The 17,270-nt window shown below is 44.3% G+C and overlaps 1 protein-coding gene across 10 annotated transcripts in view; it reads right to left on the bottom strand.

Annotated features, from left to right (window-relative positions):
- KIF16B (kinesin family member 16B) overlaps positions 1-17,270 on the bottom strand; it is a 301,609-nt gene that overhangs the window by 70,749 nt on the left and 213,590 nt on the right. For 9 of the 10 annotated variants that reach the window (XM_055543454.1, XM_055543455.1, XM_055543459.1 and 6 more), the window contains one exon: positions 8,223-8,345. The exons of the other annotated variant lie outside the window; for it this stretch is intronic. In XM_055543454.1, coding sequence (XP_055399429.1) covers positions 8,223-8,345 — 123 coding nt within the window. The remainder of the gene's footprint in view (positions 1-8,222; positions 8,346-17,270) is intronic. 10 annotated transcript variants of the gene reach the window in all.

Genomic DNA, 17,270 nt, shown 5'->3' on the forward strand with positions numbered 1-17,270 from the left:
AGTTCTAACTGTTGCTTCCTGACCTGCATACAAATTTCTCAAGAGGCAGATCAGGTGGTCTGGTATTCCCATCTCTTTCAGAATTTTCCACAGTTTATTGTGATTCACACAGTCAAAGGCTTTGCCATAGTCAATAAAGCAGAAATAGATGCTTTTCTGGAACTCTCTTGCTTTTTCGATGATCCAGCGGATGTTGGCAATTTGATCTCTGGTTCCTCTGCCTTTTCTAAAACCAGCTTGAACATCAGGAAGTTCACGGTTCACATATTGCTGAAGCCTGGCTTGGAGAATTTTGAGCATTACTTTACTAGCGTGTGAAATGACTGCAATTGTGCAGTAGTTTGAGCATTCTTTGGCACTGCCTTTCTTTGGGATTGGAATGAAAACTGACCTTTTCCAGTCCTGTGGCCACTGCTGACTTTTCCAAATTTGCTGGCATACTGAGTGCAGCACTTTCACAGCATCATCTTTCAGGATTTGGAATAGCTCAACTGGAATTCCATCACCTCCACTAGCTTTGTTCGTAGTGATGCTTTCTAAGGCCCACTTGACTTCACATTCCAGGATGTCTGGCTCTAGGTCAGTGATCACACCATCGTGATTATCTGGGTCATGAAGATCTTTTTTGTACAGTTCTTCTGTGTATTCTTCACATCTCTTCTTAATATCTTCTGCTTCTGTTAGGTCCATACCATTTCTGTCCTTTATTGAGCCCATGTTTGCATGAAATGCTCCTTTGGTATCTCTGATTTTCTTGAAGAGATCCCTAGTCTTTCCCATTCTGTTGTTTTCCTCTATTTCTTTGCACTGATCACTGAAGAAGGCTTTCTTATCTCTTCTTGCTATTCTTTGGAGCTCTGCATTCAGGTGCTTATACCTTTCCTTTTCTCCTTTGCTTTTCGCTTCTCTTCTTTTCACAGCTATTTGTAAGGCCTCCCCAGACAGCCATTTTGCTTTTTTGCATTTCTTTTCCATGGGGATGGTCTTGATCCCTCTCTCCTGTACAATATCACGAACCTCCGATCATAGTTCATCAAGCACTCTATCTATCAGATCTAGGCCCTTAAATCTATTTCTCACTTCCACTGTATAATCATAAGGGATTTGATTTAGGTCATACCTGAATGGTCTAGTGGTTTTCCCTACTTTCTTCAATTTAAGTCTGAATTTGGCAATAAGGAGTTCATGGTCTGAGCCACAGTCAACTCCTGGTCTTGTTTTTGCTGACTGTATACAGCTTCTCTATCTTTGGCTGCAAAGAATATAATCTGATTTTGGTGTTGCCCATCTGGTGATGTCCATGTATAGAGTCTTCTCTTGTGTTGTTCGAAGAGGGTGTTTGCTCTGACCAGTGCATTTTCTTGGGAAAACTCTATTAGTCTTTGCCGTGCTTCATTCCGTATTCCAAGGCCAAATTTGCCTGTTACTCCAGGTGTTTCTTGACTTCCTGCTTTTGCATTCCAGTCCCCTATAATGAAAAGGACATCTTTTTTGGGTGTTAGTTCTAAAAGGTCTTGTAGGTCTTCATAGAACCATTCAACTTCAGCTTCTTCAGCATTACTGGTTGGGGCATAGACTTGGGTTACTGTGATATTGAATGGTTTGCCTTGGAAACGAACAGAGATCATTCTGTCATTTTTGAGATTGCATCCAAGTACTGCATTTCGGACTCTTTTGTTGACCATGATGGCCACTCCATTTCTTCTGAGGGATTCCTGCCTGCAGTAGTAGATATAATGGTCATCTGAGTTAAATTCACCCATTCCAGTCCATTTCAGTTCGCTGATTCCTAGAATGTCGACATTCACTCTTGCCATCTCTTGTTTGACCACTTCCAATTTGCCTTGATTCATGGACCTGACATTCCAGGTTCCTATGCAATATTGCTCTTTACAGCATCGGACCTTGCTTCTCTCACCAGTCACATCACCAGTACAGGTATTAGGTTGGTGCAAATGTAACTGCAGTTTTGCACTGCTGAACTCTGCTGTTTGATATTGGAATACACTCTTAAATAAATGTGGTAATGTTATATATACATCATTTTAATGTGCATTTCTCACTTTATGTTTTTTTGCTAATGACTTATTACTTGCCGTGTATTTTATATTTATTTTAGACTACGGAAATGATGTTAGGTAAAAAGTAAATTTGAGCAATTTTCTTATTTGAGTTCAAAATGGGTCGTAAAGCCCTGGAGACAACTCACAACATCCACAACACTTTTGGCCCAGGAACTGCTGAAGAACATACAGTGTGGTAGTAGTTAAAGAAGCTTTACAAAGGACACGAGAGCCTTGAAGATGAGGAGGGCAGTGGCCAGACATCAGAAGTTGACACGAGCAACTGGGAGCCATCATTGAAGCTGATCCTCTTACAACTACAGGAGAAGGTGCTGAAGAAATCAACATCGACCATACTATGGTCATTCGGCATTTGAAGCAAAGTGCAAAAGTGAAAAATCTCAGTAAGTGGAGGCCTCGTCAGCTGACCAAAAATCAATAAAAGTGGATTTTATATGACAACCGGTGACAGCCAGCTCAGTGGATGGACCAAGAAGCAGCTCCAAAGCAGTTTCCAAACCCAAACTTGCACCCCAAAAAGGTCATGGTCACTGTCTGGTGGTCTGCTGCTGGTCTGATCTACTACAGCTTTCTGAATCCCAGCAAAACCATTACATCGAAGAAGTATGCTCGGCAAATCCATGAGATGCACAAACCGAAACAGCTGGAGCCAGTACTGGTCAACAGAAAGGGCCCAGTTCTTCTCCACCACAACACCCTGACCGCATGTCACACAAGCAACGCTTCAGAAGTTGAACGAATTGGGCTACAAAGCTCTGCCTCATCCACCACATTCACCTGACCGCTCGCCAACCGACTACCACTTCTTTAAGCATCTCAACAACTTTTTGCAGGGAAAGCACTTCCACAACCGCAGGAGGCAGAAAATGCTTTCCGGGAGTTCATCAAATCCCAAGGCATGGGTTTTTATGCTACAGGAATAAATGAACTTATTTCTCATTGGCCAAAACGTGTTGCCTAATCATTCCTATTTTGATTAGTGAAGATGTGTTTGAGCCTCGTTGAAATAAATTAAAAGTTCACGGTCCGAAACTGCAATTACATTTGCACCAAGCTACTACGTTCAGCTGATCAGCCCGCCAGTCAGTGGAACGCAGCACACTGTGTGCTCTTCGCCAAGAGGAGCCAGGCTGCACACCCGCAGCCTGTCTGTGGCTGAGAGCAGCTGGCAGGATGTACACCCCTAGACACACACGCATACACAGCTCCAGAAGGACGTGCTGCTGGGAGACACCGGCAGGTATGACTTCACCCAACAACGTCTTCACCCAGGGCCTTGCCGGCATGTGTCCTTCAGGGTCAATAAAATAAGGAGGGGAGGATGGTGTGACATGGAGATGACAGCTTCCTGTACTGTCAGATGAGAACATCAAAACAGACACTGACCCACCAACTGTGATGTACCCACACAGTGGGATGCTGTTAAGCAATAACAAGAAACAAATTATTGTCACACTTAACTGTATGGATGCATCTCTAAAAGGCTGTGAGAGGAAGCAGCCAGACACAAGAGTGAATGCCTCTGGTCCACACATCCCCTCCACACACCACAACAGACCCGAGGAATCTATAATTACAGACGGCAGATCAGTGTTTGCCTGCAGTATTAGGAAATTTCTAGAGTGAATGAGAAGTTCTAAACCTTGATTGGGGTGCTTGATTTGGGTGTACACATATGTCAAAGTTCATCAAACTATACTTAAAATGGAGTATTTCACTGGGTGTAAATAATGCCTAAATGAAGTTGATTTAAAAAATTACAAATCTGACCAAACCCCAAAACCTTATACGTATCCATTCTCACAGTTTATAAAAGTTGTTTTTAATCCCCCAAATAAAGACGATATAATGTCCTTTTGAATTAAAAACTTTTTTTTTCCCCTCATTTTAAAGTTCAGTGATGGAAAGTTCCTCAGGATGCCTTGTGGACCAGAAGATGAGCATTTTGGCCCCCTCTCTGCCCACAGGTCCCCGGCCCTGCAGCCAACCTCAAACATTCCTTTAACAAGGATCATGACTGCTTCGTTTGGCAATGAACAGACCACGTTGGTGAGCTGGAGTGATCGGACTGGAGGTTAAAATGAAAATGGACAGGAAGATGGAATGCAAATAACTAATCAATTCTGCCTACAGCAGAGTGGGCGGGAAGGTGGGAGGTGGAGGACGGGAAGGATGCGTGAGAAGCTGGGAGACAAGCTCTCCACAGCTGTCACTCTGCATACTGGTGTCCTCCTGGGCTCTCGGGGACCTGTGACTTCAACCACTGGGGACATACACCCAGGGGCCCTGTACCTGAGTCAGCTGGCCCCTTAAATGAGCCTGATATAAAATATACATTAATATTACATATTATATTATATATAAGGAGATCTAAGACTAAACATATTTTTTCAAAAAATAGTTATTTTTTACCTTTTCAAAACTATTGGTTCACCAAGAGAATTTAGTAGCAGTCAAAATATTACCCTAAGTGTGATGACCTGTTCTAGAAAACATTGCCTATGCATGAAATAAAGTGATGGCAGGACATGGTGGTTGCTGTTGTTCACTCAGTTGTGTCCACTCTTTGCGACCCCATTGGACTGCAGCACGCCAGGCTTCCCTGTCCTTCACCAACTCCCAGAGCTTACTCAAACTCATGTCCATTGAGTAGGTGATGCCATTCAACCCTCTCATCCTGTGTCATACCTTTCTCCTCCTGCCCTCAATCTTTCCCAGCATCAAGATCTTTTCCAATGAGTCAGCTCTTTGCATCAGGTGGCCAAAGTACTGGAGCTTCGGCTTCAGCATCAGTCTCTCCAATGAATATTCAAGATTGATTTCCTTTAGCATTGACTCTCCAGGCAAGAATACTGGAGTGGGTTGCCATTTCCTCCTCCAGGGGATCTTCCCAACCCAGGGACGGAACCTGTGTCTCGTGTCTCCTGTGCTGTGCAGGGCAGGTTCTTTACCGCTAGTGCTACCAGGAAACGGTTAGCATAGTTCATTTTCAAACTCAGAACACTGAGGGAGAAAAGCAACAACAACAAAACCCAAATAGTCATAAAGATGAAAGTCATTAAGGGATTTCCAAGAGTAAAATCTCACTCATTCTCAACACCTTATCCAGTACTTAGAATGTGGCCGGCTCTATTCCAAGCCTTTCACATACAAAAGCTCTTACAGTCCTCAAACCAAGCCAGCCCACAGGCTCCCTCAGCCCCATTTCACAGATGAGGCACAGCGAGGTTACCTGGGAATACCCACCCCCCAGCACTTCTCCAGCAGCTCCACTTCTACTGGAGCCCAGATACGTTTGTCTGTCCTGCCAAGGGAGGGACAGCATATTCTCATGTTTGGGTCTAGGACTGGACCCTGATACTGCTGTGCACAGGGTGCACCCAACAGGAACATGCGGCCCTCAGGCCGCCGCCCTGAGAATGCACGAGGCAGCCCGTCCTCTGTAAAGAACTGGGAATTCTCCAGGCAGATGCTAAGAGCCCAGTCCTGGTGTTAGTAATGACAGCACCTGGGATGGGAACAGGAGGAAGCAGAGCAGTGACAAGCCTTCAGACAGGGCTTTGATCAGCTCAGAGAGCGCAGCGGGGATGCTGAAAGGCTCCAGGTATTTCATATCTTTGGTTTCTCTAATTTGCCTTTACAATTCAATCACAATTTTGGCCAGATCTGCATATGGCCAGCCTGTAATCTGCTTACAATTTTCATTTAAATCAACTCAGTTAAAAAGAATTAAGTATTTTCTTTACTCATGTCTTAAGTTCTATTCATGAAATCAATCTAATAATTATACTTTATTAGCACATTTGGAGAAGGCAATGGCACCCCACTCCAGTACTCTTGCCTAGAAAATCCCATGGATGGGGGAGCCTGGTGGGCTGCTGTCTATGGGGTCGCACAGAGTCGGACACGACTGAAGCATCTTAGCAGCAGCAGCAGCAGCACATTTATCCACTAAAATAAATCTCTGTACCAACCATAATCATTACATGTCCTCCAGTGCTGTGAGTTTTGAAGAATTCTGAGTTGGTGAAAGTCATTCTTTACCCTCTAATTTAAAAATGTAGAAATAATATATACAAATATGCCTTACACAGAGAAACTCACAGCAAACTTTTTGGCCAATCCAACATATAACACATAGGTACGAATGGAACTTTTTGTTGTTCTTTAGTCACTAAGTTGTATCCAACTGGTTTGTGACCCCATGAACTGTAGCCCACTAGGCTCCTCTGTCCATAAGATTTCCCAGGCAAGAATACTGGAGCAGGTTGCCATTTCCTCCTCTAGATCTTCCCAACCCAGGGATTGAACTCACATTTCCTGCATTGCAGGCAGATTCTTTACTGCAGAGCCGCCAGGGAAGCCCCAAATGGATCTTTGCTGCTGCTGCTGCTGCTGCTGCTAAGTCGCTTCAGTCATGTCCGACTCTGTGCAACCCCATAGACGGCAGCCCACCAGGCTCCCCCATCCCTGGGATTCTCCAGGCAAGAACACTGGAGTGGGTTGCCATTTCCTTTTTCAATGCACGAAAGTGAAAAGTGAAAGTGAAGTTGCTCAGTCGTGTCCGACTGTTCGCCACCCCATGGACTGCAGCCTACCAGGCTCTTCCATCCATGGGATTCTCCAGGCAAGAGTACTGGAGTGGGCTGCCATTGCCTTCTCCTTATAGACACACAATTTCAAATGGCTGAGAAAAGAAACGGGGCAGGAATCAGGCATTAGGTCAGGGGCAGTAGAAGCACTGGGTTAAGGACATGATGGAACATTTCAGTAAGAAACTGCAGAATCTGGCCAAATTCAACCACCACTCCTGCCACGCAACATCATGCCTTCTTAACAGACACCTCAAATATATAAATTATGGACAAGTTCTGTTAAAAACATGGCGGGGGAGGGGGGATAATCAGTAGGTAGAAATAAGAATCTAAAAACTTTGATTAATTAGATAAGTTATTTGCATTGTTTCTCCAGGAAGACAGAAAGAACACACACGCCTAAAGGGAGGGATCCCCCAGAGCCTCAGGGCTCCCCTGAGGGGCATCTGGGAGGTGGGGGAAGTGCTGGGGGAGGGTTGGCTGGCTTCAGGATCCCCCCATGGCTGATCCATGCTCATCTGCTTCTACAGTGTCGTCATACGAGAGTCTCTGCTCAAAGTGTTCGCTAAAGAGAAATCTGGAAACCCCTGGTCATGTCCGATTTCCTCATTTTACCAGTGAGGAAACTGAAGCTCAAGGAAGGTGAAGACTTTGGGTCACTCAGTCAGCTGCAGTAGAATCCAAATTTAGAGAACTCAACATCCAGACTCTGGCGACCAAAACCACCTCCAGGAAGGCCCTCCTGCAGACAGATACTGGTGATCCTAGTGGACACCCCGACAGCAACACCTTCGCTCATCCTCCAAAGGAAGTGCGATTACCCAGCAATTCCCTGAGGAGAGGATGGCGGCCAGTAGTAGGTAATGAAGCGTATGAGTCGATGGGACTCCACTAGAAATGAGATGAAGTCACTATCTGGGGAAGGATGAGTTAAGGAGACAGGCACGTCTCTTCCTGAAAAGTCCTGTAAGTCAAATAACAGACTAGGAAAGCTTCCTACTCACTAGTAACAGAAACAACAGTGAAAACAGCAGTAGGGATGACAGCAGCAGCCATGATGTGTTATTCTTTATCATACACCAAAAACTGGAGTCAGCCTTTTATACGCACCTAACGTCCCTGTGACATAAATATGATTATTCTTGCTCTAATAGATTAAAAAACATGGAGCCTAAGTCTGTGGTAGGATGGCCTGACTGTCCTGGTTTGCCTGGGCACTAGGTAGTTCCCCGAGGCGTAGAACCGCCTATGCCCAGAGCAGGAAAACCCTGGCAGTGCAGGGTGGCTGGCGACCTCACCTGTGGGCCTGCGAGGAGACAGCAGTGTCCGTGTCGGCTGATGCCCCATCCACCACCGCCTTCTATGGGCTAACTTCCCTCCACCTGCTCCAGGCCAGACTTTCACATACTGGTTTAAAGAAGGACACGACCAGTATTGTACAAAAGCACATGTGCTTGTGTAGCGTTATCTCCTTTTACCAAAAAAAAAGCATTGCAGAGCCTCGCGCCTCCAGCCTCCAGAAGAGCGATGAAGGGACACTCACCTTGACCTCAAACTCGAAGTGCTCGTCCTTCCCTTGGCCGCAGAGAACATAGCGGGGGATACTGATTTTGATGGGGTCCTTCAGGTCATCTGGATTTGCTCCCAAAGAGCGCGAAACCATCCGCTATCAAAGGCACATTGGATGGAAGAACAAAGAGAGACCAAGATCACTGCACTGCAAATACCCCGCCCAGGCGGGCGGAGGAGACAGTTTCAAGCAAAGAAAAGAACATCCAACCAGCAGAGTTTATTTAGAAAAATGATGGCTTCCTTTGAAAGAGAAACGCTAAGTCTCTCTCATGACAAAAGACCACTGCTTAAGACATACCAGTCCACAAAGGTAGTGCAAAAGCACTCCCAAATGTTGTCTGGCTTTGATGTTCCTTTCAATTTACAAGAATGAGCAGGAAAAAAAAGAACAGATTACATATCCTGACTTAAAAAAAATATATATGGTATAAGCCAGAATCTTTTCAGAAAGTCTTAATCACTGAATAACATCTTTTTTCTTCACAGACTACAAGACTGCTTGCTGTACATAAAGCTCCAAAGCTGGAGATTTTATTCACATTCGCTTTAGTTTTAACTTCTAGGCATTTTTATAAGACAATATAGTACGGAAAGCTCTTTATTTTATTTTATTTTTTTTTGGAAAGCTCTTTAAAACCACAATTAAAACAATCCCAAGCATGTTTTTTTTTTTTAGGCTCCATCTGATTAATAATCAACTAAGCTCCCAACAAATGTCTATGGTCTGGATGGTGTCAAGGAGGGGTTTGAGGAAGAGGCAAAAAGAAAAAAAAAAATCAAAAGGAATTCTCTTAAGTGTGAACGGGAGGAGATCGTTGAACAATCCTTATTGTTAACACCAATGGAGGGCTTTACAAAACACTAAGACATGTTTTTGAAACAGCAGTAATAAAATCATTAAAATCATAATTACAGTTAGCATCCACTGAATATTTACTATTACCTAGAACTGTGTTGAACAGTTCAACTGTGTCATTTCATTTAATCCTCATGACACTCCCCATGAGGCAAGAACCATTATTCACCCAATTTATCAGATAAGAGGCCCAATGTGGAGAGGGTGGGTAACGTGTAAGAGTTTAGAAAAATGGGAAGTGCTAAGAGCCAGGACTCAAACTCAGGCAAACTGAGAAAGACCACACATATCACCACTGCCCTGCTGGCATGACCTTTATGTATTAATTTACATATTTTTAACTTTTTATTGGAGTATAGTCGATTTACAAAGCTGTGGAAATTTCAGGTATCCAGCAAAGTGATTCAGGTACACACACACACATCCACTCTTGTATTTTATTTCTTTAATTAGAGTTGATTTACAATACTGTCTTAGTTTCAGGTATACAAAGTGATCCAGTTACAAAGATTTTTCAGATTCTTATCATAGTTTATTACAAGTTACTGAATTTAGTTCTCCAAGTATGGAGTAAGTTCTTGCTGTCTATTTTATATACAATGGTGGGAATCTGATAATCCCAAATTCCCAATTTATCCTATCTTTTCCCTAGGTAATGATGTTTGTTTTCTGTGTCTGTGAGTCTGTTTCTATTCTATATACAGATTCATTTGTATTATTTTTTAGATTCCACATATAAGTGATATCATACCGTATTGGTCTTTCTCTGACTGGCCTCACTCTGTAGCTTTCAAGACATTTTAAAGTAAATCTGTCCACCTGAGATAAACTGAGCTAATAAACACTTCAGCACACACAGAATAGATGGGAGACCCCAAGATTATTAAATTTACTTACTTGACCAAAAAGACAACAGGGGCAATAAGCTCCCTCTCCCTCTGGCAGGAAGGGGTCCTGGGCCCTTGGCGCCTCGGCCAGGCAGTGCATGAAAGGCCCAGCTTTGCTACGGGTGTGAAAGGCAGGTCTCTGGGAGACACGGAGGTGTGGGATTCGCCTCAGATGGCTCCTTTCATCCAGCTGACACTGCAAACATCCTGGCACGATATGAAGTTACCAGAGCCTTCTAGATCGTCTTAGTTTTTCACTGCACAGCTGGTTACCCAAGATAAAAACCATTCATTTTATTGCAATGGTATACCTCTCTTTAGCTATCCTTGGTGTCAAACACCATAGTGGAAATTCCTGATGAAAAAAAAAAAAGTTGCTTGAAGCATAGGCTCATAAATCCTTTAAAGAAAAAAACCACTGGCTTCATATTTAACAGGTATATGAATACTGTACAGACCAGTGACCTGGGAGAAAATGGATCTTATCGGGCAACTCACCTCCATCTAGGACAGCCCTTCCCACCCCAGCATGCGCACGTGTACCCCAGGAAATGGTTCTCCGAGACGGTATACAAGAGCCACTGCCCCATTTGGGACCAGACAGTGAAGAACAACTGATCCCTTCATTGAGAAGAGGATACTTCTGTTCATTATTTTGTATGGCAAAGACTAGAAATATTGTCAGCATTCCCACTAACATCTGGGACCACAGTTTACTTCAATCTCACTAATTTCACAGTAATTAAATATTAACAGGTGGAGAGAAATAAACACCTGCAGAAATGAATAACTGAAGAATAAGTCAGGAGTCCAAAGACATTTGAGCAGAAGTATAGAGAAAAACCATGAGTATCTGTTTCCATTGAATCACTGCTGCAATGGAATTTTTAGATGCTATGTTTGGAAGTCAACAAGATGTAAAATGTTGAATTCTCAGGATATACTGTGCAAGGTTCCTGACATTCTCTTAAACTACACTTCTGTTGGGCAGGAAGGAAAGTTAACACAAATGTCTGCCAAATTTATTTTTTTATTTGAAAGTAGTTATATTTTGAATATCGTGAGTTTTACTGTAAATGTGTGCTGCATCATATCATATCCTGTTTTCTGTGAGAGCTTTTAAATATCTATGGAATTACTGATTTTGGAATCAGTCACAGTTTCTCTACATGGGGCAAAGACGAGTCTTAGACTGGGAAGGGGAAGCCAGTGGCAGAGCATGCTAAGAGGTGGCGAAACATCAAAGGCTGTAGCGTGGAAGCTCGTCTCACAGGAGATCTGGATAAACACGTGGGATGTGTCGAGCAAGTTTAAATGCACCATAGAGTGGCTCTACTTAGAAGTAAAAGGTCAAGGAAAAGTACATAATCAGTAACATAGATTACATGTCTATACACAAGAAATACCACTTTTTAAAATAAGATACAGAGAAGTATTTTCTTCTGATAGCTTTTGCCAAAACAATGTCCACTGTCAACAAATACACTATTTTTCCAGTGTCAGGGAAATACGATAGTCCAGTCCTCAGCCAAAGGAAGCAGACAGATCACAGGATATGTTTTGAATATTCAGGTTAGAAGCTTCTCTTCCTTACTCAGGCTGTGTCTCCTTCAAAAGGAGCAAATTAAGGAAATTAATAGGAAGCGGCATTAGCATCCACCAGAATAGCTGTCTGCACTGCAGAGGGCATGGAGTGGACCGATCCCACAGGGAGGCATCAGCATTCTCACCTAACACTCTAATTACGAACCAGATGGTTGAATTCAGTATACGCTGTAACTAGGACAAGGTCAGGCCTCAGGACGGCTGGGTGATCTCTTAGCCAAATATCCATGCTTTGCTTCTAAAATACAGGCAAACCTGGGCTTTTATCAGATTTAGCAAAACTAGCGGTTCCCCTTTCTCTGTTCCCAGCATAGCACATATTTCTAACCCTTCCTTTTTCAACCACATGTGCCATAGTGATAGTTTTAATTAGAGGTCTCTGCATCAGGCACCTACTGTGACCCCCTGGTTTGAAAACTGGGGGCTGGGGCATAGGCAGCAAGGACCTTCTCAAGTACGAGCCACGTCACAAGAAACAGGACACGAAGGCGGCCTGTGTGAGCAGGTGTACCTTACGGAATGTGGCAGAAAGGCAAGACATGCTTGCATGCCTGTCCAGAAGGTAAGCCTCCCTGTGCCAAGAAGGGACCTGGGGCTGGCCCCATGCCACTCAGCAGGCTCCGTACCTACCGCTGACCCAGATTTGCTAAGGCACGTGGCACACTTGATCCCAGTACGACCCCTGTCGAGGCTGGGGCCTGACAACTGGCCGACGTGTAGAAACAACCCAAACTGTGCCTTCTTTTAAAGTGACTTCAGAATACTCACAGCAGGACACAGAAATATGAGTTTTCAAATAAAGGAGTATTTCTGTTCTTTTGCTAAATACCTATATATCATCAAGGATAAATTAGCCAGAAAACAACAAACTGTACTAGACATAGATTCATGTGGAATATCTTGAGGCTAGTGACCTTATGGTAAATCCGAATCTCTGATTCTTACTACAAGTAGATTATTTCATCCACACCTGAGACGACTGACATTGTCTCAAGGTTTGGAAATACTATCTTATGAATGATTCAACTTGAAACAATTAAAAATGTTCCCATCTTTCTCTAGTCCAAAGATAAGTCGAATGGCCCATCGTTAACAATGGACAACCCATCGTTAGATGGACGGTTTAAAAAAGACTAAATAACGGGTTTAGAGGACACGGCAGCAGCTGTCACGTGGCTCTCATCACCAAACACGAGTCTAGGAGCAGAGAACCAAGGAGGGAAAAACAGGTGATCTTCCTCCTGGTTCTGCAGTGTCTTTAATGACCCACGAAAAGTGCCACTCGTCAGTCAGTCGCTGACTTCTCAAACTGTGCTGAATTCTCAGGTCCAGGAGAAGCTAAAGTGGGGGACTGGCGGGGCTCTATCACCATGTCTCTATGTTTCTGTAGAGTATACTGTTTAACCTGCCAACTGAAGGAGCAGCGTGGAGGACACGTGGTTATCTGTACTATATGCCACAATGGTTATATCCCAGCTTTTCTTCTATAAGAGCCAAAATGCAGAGAGCAAAAAGGAGATGTAAAGTATACCAAGAAACAATGGAACTGCAGCAAAACTTGTAAGCCAATTTCTGTAAAACAAAACTTATAAAAAGAGAAATAATCTTTAATGTCTAGAATTCCAAGAAAAAAGTTACAAGTCAGGAAAAAAATCAGCAGTTCTTCCAACTAATCATTCATGCCTATGAAAAGACAAATCAAGAAAAAAATGTATACAGGCACTGTCAAGAATAAGCATGACCAGAAGATGATTTTGGCAACAATATCCGTCCAAGAGTCAGGTCTGGGTTTGAGTTCCAGTTCTCAATCAAGTGATCCTTTCAGACATGAAATGGAAATCGACAGTTTTACCATCCCAGCAGGGGGGCTCCAAAGGAATAGCATGTAGGAAAGAACTCAGTAGGCTATAAACCACCATATAAAGGGTGGTCGGGACTGTTACCATGATGATCCACTGCATCTTCAGCAACAAATGATTTTAATGAGATGACAGAAGAAAATCATGAGCACTGATTTGTAACAGAATCTCTTTCCTTCTTACCAACTGGATTATTCAGTTTCATTTCTTATAAAGATGAGTTTTTTAAAAAAAATTACAAGAGTGCATCCTTAATAAGTGACTGGATGTTAGTAGTTCGGAATCTGTGTTATGTAGGAACCAGTAGGGGGACTAAAGAACATTGGCGGTAGTAGAAAAACCAGAGGAGGTGCGAGAGGGCACTGTGTCCTTGGAAGGCTGTTGGTATAATACAATTGTGGAACAGACCTGCTCCATTCTGCCATAGAGCGGCCACCGACGGATGGACTGCAGATGGTCACAATAAGGACAATTATGGGAAGAGCAGTCTAACAGTGAGAAAAAGTGAAAGTCACTCAGTCGCGTCTGACTCTTTGTGAACCCATGGATTGTAACCTGCCAGGCTCCTCTTTCATGGGATTCTCCAGGCAAGAATACTGGAGTGGGTAGCCATCCCTTTCCTCGGAGGATCTTCCCAACCCAGGGATTGAAACTGGTCTCCTGCATTACAGGTGGAGTCTTTACCATCTGAGCCACCAGGGAAGCCCCTAACAGTGAGAGCAGATCCCAGTGAATAAACTGCTTCAGAGGCAGGCAATGATCAGCCCATGGAGGGGTTAAGCAAAGACTGAATTGGGAAATAAGTTCAACTGATGACTGAGACTCAGCACTTCCATCAGGGAGAGGTCCTACAAGTTTTACCTGAATTTATCTTCAAGAGAACCTTGGGAAACGGGACTGAATGCATCCGTGTGTGGTCCCAATTCTCTCTCTTGTAGCCAGAGGAGGAAGATACTCTTGCCATGGCTTCTTGGTGAATGGAGTGTGCTCTTCCTTGCCCTTGGCTTTGGACGTGGGTGTGTGACCTGTGTTGGCCAATGGGATGCTGGCAGACACGACGCGTGGTTGTCTTTTCCTGCTTCTATCATCAAGTTCATGGCCACTGCCCCTTCCACACAGACCCCAAAATGAGACAGGTGGTACAGACCAACCCTAGCTGAGTTACAGATGACCCTGGCCTACAGCAGAGATGCCTCAGTTCAATTACAAACTATTAGTGAGAAATAAAAGGTTTCTTTTTTGGAAGTCACTAAAATTTTGAGGGTTGCCTGATACTTGGCAACAGCTGACTGATAAAACATCCATCACAAAAGGTATGTTAAGGAAGGAAGCAGTATTAACTAAAAAGTGAGTAGTGGAGGCTGTGTAACTCAATCGGCAAAACGACCTCATTAGAAACTAGTCTGCCCAACAAGACCACTTGACTATCTAACAAGCATTAATAAAAGTGCTCTAATCCAGTTATCATTCAGAACTTTAATCCATCCAGGAAAAAGAATGTAAATAAAAATTACTGTAATTACTACTGCTGGAAGGCATAAGCATTCTCTCCAAAGGATGCATGCACATGTTTTTTAAAGTAATGAGAATGGGTAGACAAACTGTTTTGAAGTGTTTTTCAACAAAGACTAAATAAATTCACCCTGCCATCCACAAGTCTGCACAACAGGCAGCTGTGAGCAAAATGGATTTTAATCAAATTCAGATGAAACTGCTATTTCAAAAGGACTCAAAGAGGTATTGTCTGGAACACAGTAACAAGCCCTGCAATGTTAAGTGTTTATGCCTACATTACGACAATGCAAAGAGCCACATAATGAAGTATGCGTGAACCTTTTTTTTTTTTCCTGATACAGAAACTCATTACCACTGAGAAGATGGTACCTCAGGCTGGACGCCAAAGCTGCCACACCTGCTCCCCTGCAGCAGCATCCCAGGCTCAGAACCCCGGAAAAGGAACCTGAGAGCCAGAGAGAGGTCCTAGGATCGAAGCCAAGGAGGGTAAGGGGGCACACACACGTCCCTCCACTGGCTTCTCCTGGCCTCCTGACACCCGTAACAGTCACTTCATGACGGTAAATCAGATCCTCACATCAGGACCACATTTGATCTCAAGGTGAAATGTATGCTTAGGTGAAAGGAAGTGACAGGTGCAATCTGAATTGCCCGGAAGCTGCTTCTATTTTGTCGTCATAGCCCTCATTTCAGGCTACGTGGCTCACAGAGCAGGCTTCTGTCATAACCGAAACTGTGATCTGAATGCAGCACTCACGTCGCTGCACGCTCCGTCTGTGGACATTAAAGAGCATAACTTATAACATGGTGGAATCCTGCTTCTTCACCTGTGAGGACGAGCACGTCTGTCTAATGTGTATCATTCTGCTAAACAGACCGCCTATGTACTATTTCCTTCCCAACCACGCTATCCTCCTCCAACATCTTACACTCTGCTTTCCCTGCTCCTCATGATCATTCACTCTGTTCTTATATAGAACATACAAGAAAATACTCAATTCAAATCCGGGGAAATATTATTGATAAGATATCAGAAGACTACTCTGGTTCATTTTGGAAGTTTTTTCTGTGATAGAAGATCCACCATCCAAGCAGACAACAAACATTTTTTTAGCACTTAATTAGTTGTTGTTGTTCAGTCACTCAGTTGTGTCAACAAACTAATTCTAATGATGTCTTTAGCACAGACTCAAAAGTCTTCACATATAAGGCAAAAGGGTGTGAATGCGTGTGTATGTGAGAGAGTGTGTGCCTGTGTGTCGGGGGGAGGGGTTATGGAAGGGTTAAAAACAAGCTCCACAGGAAAAGGAAAAAACATAGGAATTCTACTTCCTCCAAAAACATAAAAGACCTCGCTTGGCCACCACCAGCCAGGCTGCAGCCAGCAGTGTGGACCCTGACACAGTCTCCTGGGCCCTGCCTCTCCCCGCTCCCTCCCCCAGAATCTGGGGAGAGGAAAACCAATGCTGCAAACGCAGGGCAAGTTCAGCAGGTTGTGGTCAGCTCTGATGGGGAAGGAGGAGGAGCTGTGCTTCCTGGCCAGAGGCAGAGGGTCCGTCTCTGGATCAGCTTGGCACTGGCCCACTCAACAACGAGGAGAAGAAATGAAGTGTGGGGGCTACATCACTTCTACCATATGTGATGCAAAGACCCAACCGGAACACAAAGTGGTCCTTGCAGGCCAGGCCAAAACAAAGGCCAAGTCGCGAGCTGCGGATGCACTGCAGAGCAGCTGCCGTGACCCCAGCTGAAGCAAAAGAGAGGAGAAAGGGTGATGGGGAGGGGGCCTCCTTCCTCCTGAGACTCTGGAAGCTAGGAGAACACTCACACCTGAGAAACAGGAGAAGAGAGGCATAGCAACCCGGGGTCAGATGCTGGAAAACATAAACACAAAACGTGCACACTGCCTCATAGGAATGTTGACCAGAGATAGGTGCACAGGAAGGGGTCCACCAGAGGAGAGGCTCTGAAGAGCTGGCTCTAAGCCGCTTATGCAAGAAGAGGGCAGCTGGATGGTACCCGGAAGGGAGAGGAGCCGACCCAGGCTGACATGGCGTGAGCTCCCCCCCGGGAAGCAGGGAATGCAGGGCCCTGTGGTGGGAGGTTCAGAAGGATGTGCAGGCTGAGAGGAAGCAGGGGGGTGGCAGGCAAGCGCCAGATGCCTTCAGGGCAGCCTCCATCTGATGAGACAGCTGCAGCAGCCTAGACACTTACCCAGATCTGAAGAGCCTTTCTAGGAGAGAAACGCCAAAGCTCAGAGAAAGGACTGGAACGTGGGGCCACATGGCCCAGGGGGG

Source organism: Bubalus kerabau, chromosome 13, assembly GCF_029407905.1.
Source record: "Bubalus kerabau isolate K-KA32 ecotype Philippines breed swamp buffalo chromosome 13, PCC_UOA_SB_1v2, whole genome shotgun sequence".
Lineage (NCBI taxonomy): Eukaryota > Metazoa > Chordata > Mammalia > Artiodactyla > Bovidae > Bubalus > Bubalus kerabau.